The sequence below is a fragment of the Halichoerus grypus genome, chromosome 7, assembly GCF_964656455.1.
Source record: "Halichoerus grypus chromosome 7, mHalGry1.hap1.1, whole genome shotgun sequence".
Lineage (NCBI taxonomy): Eukaryota > Metazoa > Chordata > Mammalia > Carnivora > Phocidae > Halichoerus > Halichoerus grypus.
Window position 1 is genome coordinate 110762933 of NC_135718.1, and position 17641 is coordinate 110780573.

The window sequence follows — 17641 nt, forward strand, 5'->3', positions numbered from 1 at the left end:
TCAAAGGTGGTACCGTCTTTAAAGGTCCAGGCTTGAAAGAAAATGCCTGATAATAATTGGTACCCAGAACTCAACTAAAAAAAAAAAAAAAAGTAAATGGGCAAAAGATTGGAACAAGATCCTTTACCAAAGAAAATTAGTGGATTCCAATAAGCACATGAAAAGATGTTCACTATCCTAAATCATTAGGAAAATTTAAGATTACACACTTAATAAATTATGGTTGGGATGCAAGTCAACGAAACTCAAATTGCTGGAGACATCAAAATTGTAAGGTCACTTCGGAAAACTGGCAGTTTCTGACAAAATACCCTATGACACCATAATCACTTTCCTAGGTAGTGATCCAAGTGAAATGAAAACCTGTCACACTGAAACCTGTATGTGAATATAGCAGCTTTATTCAGTTACCAAGTCAACTCAAATAGCCTTCCACCTGGGGAATGGTAAACTGGTGCATCCACACAGTGGAATACTACTTAGGAATAAAAAGGATGAAGCTTTGGAGAGCAATAGAATTCATACCTTGATCATACTGGTGATGATGCGATTGTGTTCTGACAAAACTCAAAAAACTACACTTAAAAACAGTTCTGTCTTTCTAGCTTAACCAAAAGGGTACCAAACCTTTAAAAAACTTTTTTTTTTTTTTTAATTTTATTTATTAGCACAGGAAGAGGAGCAGAGGGAGAGGGACAAGCAGGCTCTGTGCTGAGCACATGCCCAACACGGGGCTCAATACCAGGACCCTGAAATCACGACCTGAGCTGAAACCAAGAGTCAGTCACTTAACTGAGCCACCCAGGTGCCCCCAAAAGGTATCAAACCTTTAAAGGAAAAGGCTCTAAAAGGGGGACTAGGACATACCCATATTTTACCTTGGTGGAAATCCCAGCAGGGAACCCTTGATTCCCACTGGCCTTGCAAGGATTATATATTGAGCTAATGTAGTTTAGCCCATAACCATCAGCCTACAGTAGAACTGCAAAAGCTAAGGAAAGATTAGAACTAAAGAATAGCATGCTGACATCAGTTTGTAGTTAGGGGCACTGAGCCACCTCACCTTATAGTTTCATAGCTGGTAACTGTTCAAGTTCATGGGGTTATTTTCACTGGAGTGGGTTTTATTGGTAAAACAGCCAAAGAACCATCAGGTGGGAGGCTGACTGGCCTGTCAGTTCAATCTAAATCAGAAAAGGGCTTTGCCTGTGGCATCACTTACTGAGAGTGGAAGATGTATTCGATTCTTCAATAGGGATATTCCCTCTTAAGAAGAAGTAAATCCTGACCCATGGGATGAAAAAGGATGCTTGAAAAGTGTTCCAACGGATGGGTGGGCTAGGGGGAGTTGTCAGAAAGTAGGAACAAAGTGATCAAGTGAAGGTAGATCAAGACACCATCTAAAGAAATCTGGGTCAACGCTCAAAGAGTGAAAAGATTTCTTCTCCCTCAAGGTGATGGTCAAAAGATGAAATGAGCTTCAAGTTTGTCTTTCAGGTGACAGGCAAAACCACAAGAGGAAAGTGAAATTCACCATCATCTGTGAGGTTCTAATCTCTGCAGTCCCAATTGCCTGCTACAGGGCCTAACAAAATCCCAGTAGGGCACAACACCCCAATTCTTAAGCCAGCGTTCCTTTGGCCCAGAATGCTGGAATTGCTGGGGTGGCTACACCCAAAGGATCCTCCCTAGTCCTCTCAGGAAGGAAGTGGATGGTCTTTTGTGTAAAAGTAAATTGGAAAATGCTAGTGTAAAATGGTGCCAGAAACTTTGCTGGGATAATCCTCATGGATGCCCCTCATGACTCCTCACTAAGACAAGGCCAAGAGCATTATGTAGAGAGCCCTTCCCTGTGTGACTTTCCTCATCTGTCCCTACTGGCATGCTTATGATGGCTTCTGCCCAAAATACAATAGGCATACATACTGAAGAATGGAGATTTTAGAATTCTTAAGTTCCTCTCCCAAGGATCTCTATCAAAACAAATGTGTGTTTTGCAAGGTGGAGCTTATGAGGCTTAGGTCAACTGAGTTATCTCAATCCAGAGGAGGGATCCAGAAAAGAAAGAGGGAGGGGGAGGGAACCCCCAAGTCCTGCATTATACTATCGTATAATAGAAAAGTATAGTATAATAGTAAAAGTATAAAATTAAGATAGATTAAAAATCTTAAAAGATTACAATTAGAAAAAAAGCAACAAAGAAACCTGACATTTCGGGGCACCTGGGTGGCTCAGTCGTTAAGCGCCTGCCTTCGGCTCAGGTCATGGTCCCAGGGCCCTGGGATCGAGCCCCACATCGGGCTCCCTGCTCAGTGGGAAGCTTGCTTCTCCCTCTCCCACTCCCCCTGCTTGTGTTCCCTCTCTCACTGTGTCTCTGTCAAATAAATAAAAAGATACACAGACTAAGGTAAAATATCTATATGCATATGTGAAAGTGTGCAGGAGTGAAATTTCCTAAAAATCACAACCTATATTAAAAAGATAAGAGGGAAGAGGAGAGGGAAGCAAGAGCAGAACCAAAACCCAGTAACAACCACCACAAGCAGCTGAGGGATAAAGATCTGAAAAAACTTCGGGGTGGTGGGGGGGATGTTTTTTGCAGAGAGCAAAGATCCTCTGGAAGCTTCTCCCACAGGGCTCATATCCCGGATGTCACTGGAGCCCCAGGTAGAGGTGCGGCTTCCTATGCAAACATACAGCTCAGGCGGCCCTGCACAGACTGACCCTGAGAATACTGGGTAGATTCTCTTTTATTGGAGAGAGTTGCTTTTATCATCATACCTTGTACACAGTTCAGAAACACAATTTGGAAGTAAAATGAAAAGGCAAAATCTTACTAAAAATAAAATTTATTGTTTTGTAAAAAATAAATTAACATTTATCATAGAATAGGAAATTAGATTTAATATAATGTATTAACAAAAGCATAATATACTCTAGTAAACAAGGATTTCCAACTTACTCTATAACTAAATAAGAAGTCAGTTAAACACTTGGTTTAGCTAGGGGCAAATATGAATCCCTGCCACCTGATCCCATAAATCCATGCTGCTTCACATGTAAGGGAAAAATCAGTATAGAGGTCTCCCCTGCTCTTCCCATTAGAAATGCACTGAAAAGTGACAAACCCAGGGAAGAAGAGAAGAAACTATATAGCAAGTAGGAGCTGAAGTCAAATTCTACTTACATTACCTTAGGGGAAGTGGAAGGGATGTGTGTTAGTTCATCAGGTCGATAGGGAAGGTAGTTTGATCATAAAACATACCAGGGTAAGATTTCATTTGTGCAGCAGGGTGAGCATGGCCATGTCCTAATTCTTTCTGGAGGTTTGGAAGTGTCTCTGGTCACGGACCCATGCTTAGGGTTGAGAGAGAGTCCCTGTTTTGGGCTTCCATATAGACAGATGCATTGCACTGCTGCATGGAATATTCCATCTCGACCAGTTGGCGGCATCCAATGGTTAACTTTTCCCTAGGGGATAAAGAAATGTTAAATCACTGCAAGACAGCTAGTCAGATAAATGAAAAAATCTTAACACAACAGGATAACACTGGGATTTGAAATACATTCTTTGATAGTTGAGAGTTGTAGTTTCTTAGCACAGACAAAACAACATGGGGAGACAAGCACTTAGTAGCACAGATTCTCAGACAGTCAACATGAAGAAGATCTTGGTGCAATTCCTAGAATTCAGGAGTTCCCATGGCAGACCTGCTGCAAACAAGCCAAGTTGGATGCTTAAAAAGTCCTTTGTATGGTCTCTGAAGGACTTCTCCCAGCAGGAGACGGGCTGATGTCACAGTGTTCTAATCCAAAGCATAAGCAATGCTGTAGCCTAGATCACAGGTTTTTGTCTTAACTAAAGAACAGGTAGCCTGGAGGATACTAAGAGAATGCACCTCCGGACAGGAGCAGATAATGGAGAGGAGATAGCAAGTTGATAGAGCTTCAGTTCTTAAAAAGAACTGCTAAATTAACAAATGAATACTAGCTAATTACTCTGAGCCAGAGGTAGGGAAGCAGGGAGTGATGCCTATTATAAGCCATGCCTACTCAGAGTTTTACCTAAGACTAAGCCTAGCCTGTCTCAAAAGCTGACTTGGGCCTACAAACTGTGGGATCTGTAAGTCATCAGAGCACCAACCCATTATATCTGGTGTCTGGAGTCCAAATCTCATGGAAACCTATTTAAATCTACTGGGAGATGGTCTATATAAGCTCATGAAGAATAGCCAGTTGAAGCATCTGGCACATTAGGTATTGGAAAAATGGCAGGTTTTTAAATGTAAATTACACTGTATTACTTCCTTGGCTTCTAAGATGCTCTGGGCCATCTCCACGGTGTTGGGGAGGACCACTAGCCACTTCTCTCCACTGACGCCCCCTTCAGAACTCAGGGATTAGGATGAGAGGTAGTAAGTAGTGATAGCAAAAGGAAATATACCACATTTTGAGCAGCCTCAGTTCCTCAAGATGTGTGGTTTCTTTGACACTGATTAAAACCTGACTTTTGGCTCTGTGTTGCTCTAGTCCTGCTTCCTATATTTACAGTGCTTAAAATTAGTGTTATGTTGCTGTCAATTCTTCCTAACTACTCAGAAAACGATTTTTGGAAGACCCTAAGAGATCCCCAAATAGGAGAGATGTTGTAAAACAAATAACCATTGTAGATTTTCTTCTTGTACCTAGAAAGAATTTTAGAAAAACTGCAACAAATATTGTCATTAGTTTTCTCATAACGTATCTAACGTTAAGTTTTCTCAAAAACTTAAAAATGAAACAAAAAGGGCCCATTCCTGCTCTTGGTGATTTATTCCAATGTGGAAAAAAAAAAAAAACCTCCTTTAGTAACTAGACTTGAATCTATCTCTGTGTCTTGTCTTCTTTCTTTCTTCCCCTCCCCTCAGAGTTAAGAGGTGATCTCTGTCTCTTTTCATCCAACTGGCGTCTGGTTTCTTCATCTGTGTGAGTCAGCATTCTCACAAGGGATTATCCCCTCCAGATTCTCTCTCCTGCAGCAAGTTGTCATTGCTGACTGAGGAAAGTATCACGTGTTTTTCATTGTGTATGTTTGGTCTCTACTGTATTATGACAGGAATTCTTAAGTTCCTTATCCCCAGGGCTTATATGTAGAATGGCAGAATATTAGATGTGGGGGCACCTTAATGCCTCTGCAGCATTTCTGGTGAGTCATATCATGTTGGCTTTCACCAAGTTGTGAGAGCACACACAACTGTGAGAGGTAGCCCATTTCATATCTCTTAACTTCTAGAAAGTTCTCCCTTGGACCTAAAAAAAACCCATTTTCTGACATGAGTAGCCTAAATTAAAAAAAAAAAAAAGTCATTCTCTAATACTACAAGTATTTTCTCTCTTACAGTGATCCTATTTCTCTTTTGTAAACTAAACAATCCCAACTCCTAATCTGTTCTGGAACAGAGCTCAAGACTGGAGGTTGCTTCTAGTTCTGTAATTCTACAAAACTGCCAGTTTCTCTAAATTGTCCTATCATGGGTATCAAACTCGCTTTGACCAAATCTCAGATAGGTCAAAATAAACTGGAAATTTGACCAAATCAATTTAAAAATAATTTTAGTGGTTATTTGATTCTTTTTCATGGCTAATTTTGTCAAGATGGCATGGCAATAGTGACCTTAAGTGATCTAATGACAATATTTGATGCAGTTTTTCCAAAACTCTTTCTAGGTACAAGAAGAGAGTCTACAATGGATATTTGTTTTACAACTCTCTGAACTTTTCTATTTATTTGCAGTGTGTATCTCAAATGAAAGAAAAATGGAATACACAATGTAACGCTAATATAAAAATAGTATATAATAGCTAACATCATATTCAATGGTAAAGACTAAAAGCTTTCCCCCTAAAATCGGGAACAAGACAAGGATGCCCACATATCACCACTTCTATTCAACACTGTCCTGGAAATTTTAGCCAGAGCAATTAGGCACACAAAACAAATAATAAGCATACAAATTATAAACAAAGGAGTAAAATTATCTCTATAGATCCTAAAGAATCCACAAAGTACCTCTTAGAATAAACTAATTCAATAAAGTTGCAAAATAAAAGATCAACACACAAAAAAATCAATTGCATTTTTTTTTAAGATTTATTTTATTGAGAGAGCAAGAGCAAGTGGGGGAGAGGGAGAGGGAGAGAGAATCTCAAGCAGACTCTGTGCTGAGTGCAGAGCCCCACACAGGGCTCAATCGCAGGACGCTAAGATCATCACCTGAACCAAAACCAAGAGTCAGATGCTTAACTGACTGAGCCACCCAGGCACCCCAACTGCATCTCTATACACTAGAAATGAACAATTAGAAAAGGAAATGAAGAAAACAATTCCATTTACAATAGCATGAAAAAAATTAAAATACTTAGAAATAAGTTTAACTAAAGAGGCACAAGACTTGTGCACTAAAAACCATAAAACACTGCCAAAAGAAATTGAAGACCTAAATTAGTGGCATACCATGCTTGTGGACTGGAAGACAATAATACTCCCCAAAGCAATCTACACAGTCAATGAAATCCTTATCAAAGTCCCAATCTTTTTTTATAAAACTGATCCTAATATTCACATAGAATTGCAAGGAACCCCAAATAGTCAAATCTTGAAAAAGAAAAACAATGTTTAGAGGACTCAAACTTCCCAATTTTGAAAACTCAAAACACAAAGCAACTTTAATCAAAACAGCGGTACTGGCATACGGACAGACATACAGACCAATGGAACAAACTTAAAGCCCAGAAATGAATCTCACATACATGATCAACTGATTTTCAACAAGGGTGCCAAGATCATTCAATGGGAAAAAAAACAGTCTCTTCAACATTTGGTGCTAGGACAACTTGATATCCACACGCAAATGAATGAAGTCAGACCCCTACCTCACATCATATACAAAAATTAACTCAAAAATGCATCAATGACCTAACTGTAAGAGCTAAAACTATAAAATTCTAAGAAAAAAACACTCATGAGCTTAGCTTTGGCAGTGGAATCTTAGATATTATGCCAAAAGCCCAAGCAATACAAGAAAAAACACATGAATTGGACTTCATCAAATTTAAAAATTCGTGTATGTCAAAGGATGCTATCAAAGAAGTGAAAAGAGAATGTACAGAAAGAAAATATTTGCAAATTATAAATCTGATGGGGTCTAATACCCAGAACATATAACATGTCAAGCTGCCAGGTACCACGGTGGTTAGTAAGGACAATAAGCCAAACTGAAAGTAAAATCAACCTTTTTCATTTACTGTGACACTGCAAACAAGAGACAAAACTAGGGGCGCCTGGGTGGCTCAGCCAATTAAGCGACTGCCTTCGGCTCAGGTCATGATTCTGGGGTCCTGGGATCGAGCCCCCGCATTGGGTTCCCTGCTCATTGGGGAGCCTGCTTCTCCCTCTCCCTCTGCCTGCCGCTCCCCCTGCTTGTGCTCTCTCTCTGTCTCGGTGTCAAATAAATAAATAAAATCTTAAAAAGAGAGAGACAAAATTAAAGGTGCCAGTTCCCTCTTGCTCCATTTTTCCTTATAGAATGGCACGGAGTTAGGGCGAGATGATATGCAGTGCGGGGGACATCATCTCATTGCTGAGGATCCCTAAACTAAGGCTCCTATCTCTTCATGGACCCAGGGGACTAAGAGGTGGGGGTCGTAGTTCATTTACGCTGCTAGAACAAAATACCAAGATGGGGTGGCTTATAAACAACAGAAATTTATTTCTCACAGTTCTGGAGACTGGAAGCACAAGATCAAGCCTCCATCATGGTCACATTCTGGTGAGCACCCTCTTATAAGCATTAACTCCATTCATGAGGGCTCTACCCTCATGACCTAATCACCTCCCAAAGGCCCCACCTTCTAAGACCATGGCATTGAGCAACAGGATTTCAACATATGAATTTGGGAGGGACACAAACATTCAGAACACAGCAAAGGAAAAGAGCTAGGAGTAGAAAAGCATTGGGTCAGAGTGGAGAAAAATACCTCAGCCAAGGCCTCCAAAACATTCTCAGCAGAAGTGCCTGAGAGGTGCCTCAGCCAGAGCCCCCAGTAAGGAGGCCAACAAATGGAAGCCTGAGCTAGGAATGCAGATTTGCACGTAAGCTCAGGGGCAGGGGGCCTAAGCATTGCCTGCAACCCCCTCCAGAAGAGAGCAACACGCTGGCTGTGTGCCAAATCTGCTATGGGGAAGGCAGCTTTCCCCAGGGGAGCCTGCCAGACAAAGCCTTGTAACTGCCTAGGGTCAGGCCTGGAAGATCACACATAGGATTTTGGTGTGGAGCCAGATTCCTCATAAAGACTTTTTTTTTTTTTTAATATTTCATTTATTTGACAGAGAGAGACACAGCGAGAGAGGGAACACAAGCAGGGGGAGTAGGAGAGGAAGAAGCAGGCTTCCCGCGGAGCAGGAAGCCCGATGCGGGGCTCGATCCCAGGATCCTGGGATCATGACCTGAGCCGAAGGCAGACGCCTAACTGACTGAGCCACCCAGGTGCCCCCCTCATAAAGACTTCTTATAACTCAACAACAGCAAGAAAACAACCCACTGAAAAATGCGCAAAGGACTTACAGAGACATTTCTCCAAAGACAGACAAAGAGCCAATAAGCACACGGAAAGGCGCTCCACATCATCAGTACTTAAGCAACTACAAATCAAAATCACAACGAGGTCATACTTCACACTCATCTGGACAGCCGGAAACCAAAAAAAAAAAAAAAAGGAAAATAAATTTTGTCAAGGATCCAGAAAAACTGGAACCCTCATGTACTGCTGGTGGGGAGGTAAAATACTGCTGTGGAAAAAAGGCGGTAGCTCCTCAAAAAGTTAAACACAGAATTCCACTCTCAGGGATCTACCCCCAAAATGTGAAGGAATTGGAAGAATTCAAACAAATACTTGTAGACAAATAGCAACACTATTCATAAGAGCCCCAAAGTGGAAACAATCCTGATGTCCATCAACAGAGGAGCAGATAAACAAAACGTGGCCTGCGCGTACAACAGAGTTTCGCTCAGCCAGAAAAAGCAGCGAAATACACAGGCTACAATGTAGATGAACCTCAAAAAATATCAGGCTAAGTCAAAGACACCAGATACAAAAGGTCATGTGTCGTATGATTCTATTTGTAAGAGACATTCAAAATAGACAAATCCATGAGAGGTTGCCAGGGTCTGGGGGAAGGGAGGAACACGGGATGACTGCCTGCTGGGCAAGGAACTTCCCTCTGGGGCGACAGGAATGTCTCAGGACGGGAGACAGGTGACCACTGCACAAGAGAGTGAATGCACTAAATGCAGTAACAAACCTAAAAGCTCTTGGCCAAGGCTTTTTTCTGTCTAAGGCTTCTTGGACAGACCAGGTCATTAATTTAATGCAGGGATTCTCAAACTTGAACGTCTCCTGGAGGGACGGACAACACAGACGGCTGGGCTCCCCTCCTCTGCAGAGTTTCTGATGCAGAAGGTCCAGGGTGGAGCCGTCGAGTCTGCATTTCTTGCAAGTTCCCAGGTGATGCTGATACTCAGGTGCAGGAACCGCATGTAAGTGCACTACTACTCTAATGTAATCTAGAAGATACTACCACAGAGTTGCTTCCTGGCATCAGAAAGCAGTCATTCCCAAAAGCACCTGCCACAAGGAAAAGCAAGCAGCTTCTGACTCACAGGCTGGGTTAGGCGGCATACTGTTTGCCTACGCCAGTTACTTTAGACACTGATGTCACAAACTAACTGGCATTTCATACAAGAAAAAATGACCTTTGAGGCTTGCCTCGCCAACATGCTAGAGCACACGGCTTGAGAGCTCTCAAGGCAAACAAAGCGAATTACATACTGCAGCTAACTTATTTCTCATATATATAAAAGCTATCTTATCACCCAGGATCCTTGTTTGGTCATCTACTTGATACACTTGTTAATTTACCATCCTGGATTTTCTAGGCCAGCTCCTCCTCTGCTCAGGGTAAGCAGCAGCACAAGCATAAAAGCTCTGTGGAAGACTCTACAAACTACAGAACACAAAACACAAACTTATTTATAGATATAAACACCAAGGTTCTATCTGCTGGGTCATGGAATTCAACATTTGATCAAAGCTACTTGCAATCCGAAACCTTATTTCCTTGCTTTATCTGAACCTATGAGATAGTTTTCTGTTCTTGAGCTATTTAATTACTTCTCTGTTGCAATAAATGTGGTGTTGGGCACATCAAAACAGTCTCCTCCTTCACAACGAACACTTTATAAATAAAAAAAAAAAAAACCAGATTAGTAAAGTTTTTTTACTAAGTTAAGTCATTTTTCTGTTTCCACCTCCATGTCCCAGGAAAACTGCCACCTTCCATCTGGTGCATCTGGCCCTATGTTTAGTATGAGCCACAGAAACCAAAAGAACCTCTCTCTTTTGGCAGCTTATTTGAAAACCATGAGCCCTGGAGCACACCTGAGGCGAGTGTGAGAGCTACTGGTCACTATGGAGACAGCACATAATTTCAAAACAAACAGCAGAGTAACAAATCTAAAAGCTCTTCACCAAAAGCCTGCTAAGTAGCGGTCGCCATTTTTCTGTGCATTCAAGATATTAGATATATTTCATTTCTCTTCAAAATCGTCCTTTTGGGTTTAAGAGGGAGCTTATTAATTGACATCATAGTTCAAATCCCTGACAAAATAAATGACAAGAAAACAAAGAAGAAAAAACCAGGTACAATTACTTTAACTCTGAATATTCAACTTTGATCCCAGTACCACCCCCACAAAAAAAACTCCCAACTATTCCAACAGTAAAGTGAAGTCAAAATAATCTTAGACATCTGATTGGAACTGTCCTGCAAGGGACTCTGCCCTCCAAGTTATCCACAGTGAGCTTTCTATACCTTCACAAATATGGCCAAGGTTGGGGTGTCTGGGTGGCTCAGTTGGTTAAGTGCCCAACTCAAAAATACTGGCCATGGTTTACAGACATTATATATTTTAAGTTTTAATTCCAGTTAGTTAACATACAGTGTAATATTATTTTCAGATGAACAATTTAGTGATTCAACACTTCCATACATCACCCAGTGCTCATCACAAGTGCACTCCTTCATCCCCATCACATATTTAACCCATTCCCCCACCTACCTCCCCCTGGTGACATCAGTTTGTTCTCTATAGTTAAGAGTCTATTTCTTGATTTGTCTCTTTTTCCCTTTGCTCATTTGTTTCTTAAATCCACATGAGTGAAATCATATGGTATTTGTCTTTCTCTGACTTTTTTCACTTAGCATGATACTCTCTAGCTCCATCCATGGCATTGCAAATGACAAGATTTCACTCTTTTTGATGGCCGAGTAATATATATGTATATATCATATCTTCTTTATCGATTCATCTATTGATGGACACTGAGGCTGTTTCCATATCTTGGCTATTGTAAATAATGTTGCAATAAACATAGGGGTGGTGCAGGTATCCCTCCTTTGAATTAGTGACCTTGTATTCTTTGGGTAAATACCCAGTAGTGCGATTACTGGATCATAGGGTAGTTCTATGAGAAACCTCCATACTGTTTTCCACAGTGGCCGCACCCAGTTTCCATTCCCACCAACAGTACATGAGTGTTGCTTTTTCTCCATATCCTCATCAACACCTGATTTGTTTCTTGTATTTTTGATTTTAACCATTCTGACAGCTGTGAGGTGGTATCTCGTCGTTTTGATTTGCATTTCCCTGAGTGATGTTGAGCATCTTTTCATGTGTCTATTGGCCATCTGTATGTCTTCTTTGGAGAAATGTCTGTTCATGTCTTCTGCCCATCTTTTAACTGGATTATTTGTTTTTTGGGTATTAAGTTTTATAAGTTCTTTATATATTTTGGATATTAACACTTATATATCATTAACATTTATCATTAACATTTATATATCATTGGTTATGTCATTTGCAAATATCTTACCCTATTCAGTAGGCTTTCAGGTTTGTTGTTTCTTTTGCTGTCAGAATCTTTTTATTTTGATGTAGTCCCAATAATTTATTTTTGCTTTTGTTTCCCTTGTCTCAGGAGACATATCTAGAAAACACTGCTAAGGCCAATGTCAGAGAAATTACTGCCTATGCTCTCTTCTAGGATTTTTATGGTTTCCTGTCTCACATTTAGGTCTTTAATCCATTTTGAATTTATTTTTATGTATGGTGTAAGAAAGTGGTCCAGTTTTCCCAACACCATTTGTTGATGAGACTTTTTCCCATTGGACATTCTTTCCTGCTTTGTCGAAGAGTAATTGACCATATACTTATACACTTCATTTCTGGGCTCTCTATTCTGTTCCAGTGATCTCTGTGTCTGTTTCTGTGCCAGGACCATACCGTCTTGATCACTACAGCTTTGTGATATAACTTGAAGTCCAAAACTGTGATTTCTCCAGCTTTGCTTTTCTTTTTCAAGATTGCTTTGTTATTCAGGGTCTTTTGTGGTTCCGTACAAATTTTGTTTGTTCTAGCTCTGTGAAAAATGCTGTTGGTATTTTGATAGGCATTGTATTAAATGTGTAGACTGCTTTGGGTAATATAGACATTTGAACAGTATTTGTTCTTCCAGTCCATGAGCATAGAATGTCTTTCCATTTCTTTGTGTCATCTTCAATTTCTTTCATCAGTGTTTTATAGTTTTCAGAGTACAGGTCTTTCACCCCTTTGGTTAGGTTTATTCCTAGGTACCTTACGGTTTTTGGTGCAACTGTAAATGGGATCGTTTTCTAAATTTCTCTTGCTGCTGCTTATTAATGTACAGAAATGCAACAGATTTCTATATATTGATTTTGTATCCTGTGACTTTACTGAATTCATTTGTCAGTTCTAGCAGTTTTTTGGTGGATTCCTTAGGGTTTTCTATATATATAGTATCATGTCATCTGCAAATAGTCAAAGTTTGACTTCTTCCTTGCCGATTTGGATGCCTTTTATTTCTTTTTGTTGTCTGACTGCTGTGGCTAGGACTTCCAATACTATGTTTAATAAAAGTGTCTTGTTCCTGGGGTGCCTGGGTGGCTTAGTTGGTTAAGCGGCTGCCTTCAGCTCAGGTAATGATCTTGGGGTGCTGGGATCGAGCTCTGCATCTGGCTCCCTGGGAGCCTGCTTCTCCCTCCCCCTCTGCCTGCTCATCTTCCAACGCACGCGCTCTCTCTCTCCCTCTCCGTCCCCCAAATAAATAAAATCTTTAAGAAAAAAAAAAAAGTGTCTTGTTCCCGACCTTAGGGGTAAAGCTCAGTTTCTCCCCCATTGAGGATGATGTTAGCTGTCTGTTTTTCATAGCCTTTATGTTGAGTTATGTTCCCTCTAAACCTACTTTGTTGAGGGTTTTTATCATGAATCGATGTTGTAGTTTGTCAATTGCTTTTTCTGTGTCTGTTGAAATAATCATATGGTTCTTATCCTTTCTCTTATTGATGTGATGTAGTAAGTTGATTTGCGAATATTGAACCACTCTCACAACCCTGGAATAAATCCCACGTGATCGTGGTGAATGATTTTTTTTAATGTATTGTTTAGTTTGACAGATATTATTTTATTTATATTTATATTTATTTATTTATGGGAGGGTGAGAGAGAGTGAGTGGGGGAGGGGGTGCAGTGGGAGGGGCGGGGAGCAGAGGGAGAGAGAGAATCTTAAGCAGGCTCCACGCCCAGCACAGAGCCCAACGTGGGACTTGATCTCACGACCCTGAGATCATGACTTGAGCAGAAATCAAGAGCTGGACGCTTAACTGACTGAGCCACCCAGGCGCTCCAACAGATGTTATATTTTTGACACAAATCTCATCTACACAAACCTTTAAATGTGGCCTATCTGTTAAGATCTATAAGAAGAGTGTAACTGATTGACAGTCTGAAGATTAAGGTAAAAAAAATCATTTTCACCCCCAGCTACTACAGACTACGCATGCCCAATGGTTTTAGATCTTCTTGGAAAACTTAATCTAATGAGTAAATGAGCTTTCATAGCTGTACTTAGTAACATTTGTGCCTAATTATCAATCCTTGTGTCTTGATATCAAATAAATTTATCAATCTAGAGTTTCACAGAAGCACTGATAGTTAACAGTGCTGATAGTTAACACTCGCTGTACCTGCTCATAAAATTTTAGAGCAACGCAGATTTGTGTGCAAGTTAAAACTCGCAACTGAGCTGCGGCTGAGTGACAGCAGTGGTAACTCACACAGAGTGAAAGCACGGTCAGTCCTGCTACAGCAGGAACTTGTTCCAACACCGCTGGTCCATTAGAGAACAACCTGAGCATGGTGCAGATTTCACACTTTCTCATATGTAATTTCAGAGGAACAGAGAAAACTACCCAGCTGAAGCAAGCTACTTAGCAATGCACCACACACACACACGCACACACTTTAAACATGTACCAGAACCTCATTCACATCGGGTGTTGCAACTTTACATTCAGTTTCAGATAACCTTCCTTCCACCACATCCCACTGACCCACAAGCTGCAAGCCTTCCAAGGACCACTTCCACCAGCAAACTCTGACTCTTTTTCAACAAAAAGGGTCAGATTTATCATCACGTTGACATATTTCTTAACCATTTAACATGTGTAAAACTGGTGCCATTTTGATTAGGTTCCTATCTTCTTTTTTTAATGTATCTCTTATTAAGTTTTTTTTTTAAGATTTTATTTATTCATTTGAGACACAGAGATAGAGAGAGAGAGCGAGTGAGCATGAGCAGGGGGAGAGGCAGAGGGAGAGGGAGAAGCAGGCTCCCCGCTGAGCCAGGAGCCCGATGTGAGGCTCAATCCCAGGACCCTGGGATCATGACCTGAGCCGAAGGCAGACGCTTAACCGACTGAGCCGCCCAGGCGCCCCTGTATCTCTTATTAAGTTTCTGAGTGATGTGCCTCAGACCCATTTTCCCCAATAGCCTTTTTCTGGCATGATTTGGCATAGCATGAGGTGATATTTGGGAATGAATAGGTCATGTCACAGTACGTAGGACTGGCTGTAAACCAACTACTGCTCCATGCTGCAACATGGGTGTATCTGGACATTGAGTCAAAAAAGAATGGCGGGAAGGGGGTTATGAGACTGGAGGGCAACAATGACCACGTTAAGTGGGTTTTTGTTCCTCATGAATTTGTTTGCCTGGGCTCAGGACGGGAGGGCTTCACACACAGACCCTGTATATTAAAGAATCCGATTTATACTGCTTCTCCTTTCTTGTTACATATGAATGCCTTACACTAAATTATTTTTGAAAAGAATATATATGATGCCATTGAGTACAAAAGCAGGTGAAATTAATCAACATATTTTTATTGGTACATACACCCATAAAGATGAGAATTATAAACACAAAATCTCTACGGAGAGGCTGCAAGGACGGGTATGCACAGGGATGGGTAAAGGTCTATTTTGTCAGCTGAATGATAGGCATGAGTATGCTTTGTACTAGTTTGTCTTCAAAACATGATCTGGGGAAAATAAGTCTTTCAAAGGGTCTGTGAGGTCAAAGCTACTTTCAATAATAAGACTAAGACATGATTTGCCTTTTGCATTCTCATTCTTGCCAGAACGTACAACAGTTTTCCAGTGATACATGACATGTGATTATCAAAACAGACTAAATTCAAGAGCAGTTATCAGAACCCATCTGTCTTCCATGAAGCCAGACATTAAGAGATTTGCAAAAATGTAGACTCTCACTCTTTTTGTTTGGGAAAAATTATTTTCGTAATTATATGTTCCTTATCTTAACATGTAATTAGTTATTATTTTGAAATGAGTATTTTAAAAATTTTCAATTCTGATTTCTAATATAGCAAATACAGATAGATACAACCTACATAAACAAAAGGTCTTTAGGGTCCTCAACAATTTTGTAAAATATAAAGGAGTCTTGAGGCCAAAAAAATTGAGTACCACTTTAAACCTTATACTTGGGTTTATACACACGTGTACGCGCACACACACACAAAGCTCTTTTGGTATGTATGAACTATTTCATATGAATAAAGGTAAAAAAAAATCCTAGCGTAGTGCAGACATAAAACGAATCCTTCTCCAGCACACCAAGTGGTGCTGTATGTGGTAAAAGCTCATGACAACGGCATTATCTATACCACAGATGGGACTTACCGATACTCAGACTGTGAAACACAATCATAAAGTTCCTGGGCAGTGAACTGGACATTTCTATTTACCTGAAAAGAACCAAGATGTAGTTAATAAAAATGCATATGAAGTCAAAAGAGCAGTAAGAGCACAAGTAGAGTGACCCATATTCTGAGGGAACAGAATGTCAACTTTCTAGTGTTTACATAAAAAGAACAATCACAAGTTCAGTGATCACAACGCATAAAAAGATCACAATCAGTGCTCGCAATGTTTTACACAACACTGAACTGTGTGTAAAAATACTAGTCCTGTTGTTACAACTTCATCCGTTCAGAGAACCAGAAGAAGTGATCAAGGGTTCTGGGGTTAGTGGGAATCTCAACGAAGCAGATAATCACTTTGTAGATCAAGTGGAAAGAGAAAAATGTGTACTCCATGCAACACTAAATTTTACTCCTACTGGCTCTTATCAATAGATTCAGGCTTCAATTAGCTTAGAGTTTTAGAAGATTTCTAAAGCACATATTCAATATTTCTTTTCTAAAAAAAGCAAATGTCAAAAGGTTAAAATAACTATATTTAAAGGACTGGAGTAGAGTTGGGGTCATATAGGTAGACCTTTTTTTTTTTTTTTTTTTAAGATTTTTTATTTATTTTTTTGACAGAGAGACAGAGAGAGAGCACAAGTAGGCAGAGCGGCAGGCAGAGGGAGAGGGAGAAGCAGGCTCCCCGCTGAGCAGGGAGCTGGATGCAGGACTCGATCCCAAGACCCTGGGATCACAACCTGAGCCGAAGGCAGACACTTAACCACTGAGCCGCCCAAGCAGCCCTAGGGAGACCATTTTAAAAGCAGAAGCAGCCATATCTTGTTTATATTCTGAACATCAGAAATAATTCAAGCTGAAAGAAAAAATTAAGCATTCAACTTTAACAACATTTGAATACTATGGGTGACCGTTGCAAAAACTAGTACTGAAGAATCTTCACTTTCATTTAAATACTAAGTTTATAAAAAAGTTTGATTTACAGACATTTTCTAAAGAAATGTCTTTTTCAGACTGTCAAGGTCTAAATATTTTAACTAATATGTGTAAGTTCATAATATAATTCAGAGATATAATTTACACTACTATAAATATAAAAGCCTTGATCATACAAAGACTCATCATGGCACACATGTGGAAGACATAGTGATGGAATCCTGTATTTCTTGAGGCTTCCTATTGATTTAGGCTATATTGTACTTATGTGCAGGGAAAAATCTGGATATTAATAAATTCTTTTTATCAGATAACAAATCAAACAGTGCCTAAATTTTCAGAAATTCTGAATTAGTGATGGAAAACTAAATGAGACTATCTTCTGTTCAATTTACTTCAAAACATATTTAAATAGTTGGTATAAATTTTTTGGTGAGGAAATTATCATATTGTGTAGAAAATGTTTCATTCACTAAAGGTTAAAAATACACAGTTTTTATTTTTTTAAAGATTATTTAGAGA

General features: G+C 40.0%; 1 protein-coding gene across 6 annotated transcripts in view; it reads right to left on the reverse strand.

Moving 5' to 3' along the window:
* Positions 1-2833: 2833 nt before the first annotated feature.
* Positions 2834-17641, reverse strand: part of SWT1 (SWT1 RNA endoribonuclease homolog) — a 100316-nt gene continuing 85508 nt past the window's right edge. For 3 of the 6 annotated variants that reach the window (XM_078078050.1, XM_078078048.1, XM_078078049.1), the window contains exons 18-19: positions 16161-16225; positions 2834-3471 (exon numbers count right to left, since the gene is read on the reverse strand). In XM_078078050.1, the coding sequence (XP_077934176.1) occupies positions 3345-3471; positions 16161-16225 (192 nt within the window). In that variant the 3' untranslated portion in view covers positions 2834-3344. Of the gene's footprint in view, positions 3472-16159; positions 16226-17641 lie in introns of those variants that run through there. The other 3 variants (XR_013449860.1, XM_078078051.1, XR_013449862.1) reach the window with 3 other exon arrangements.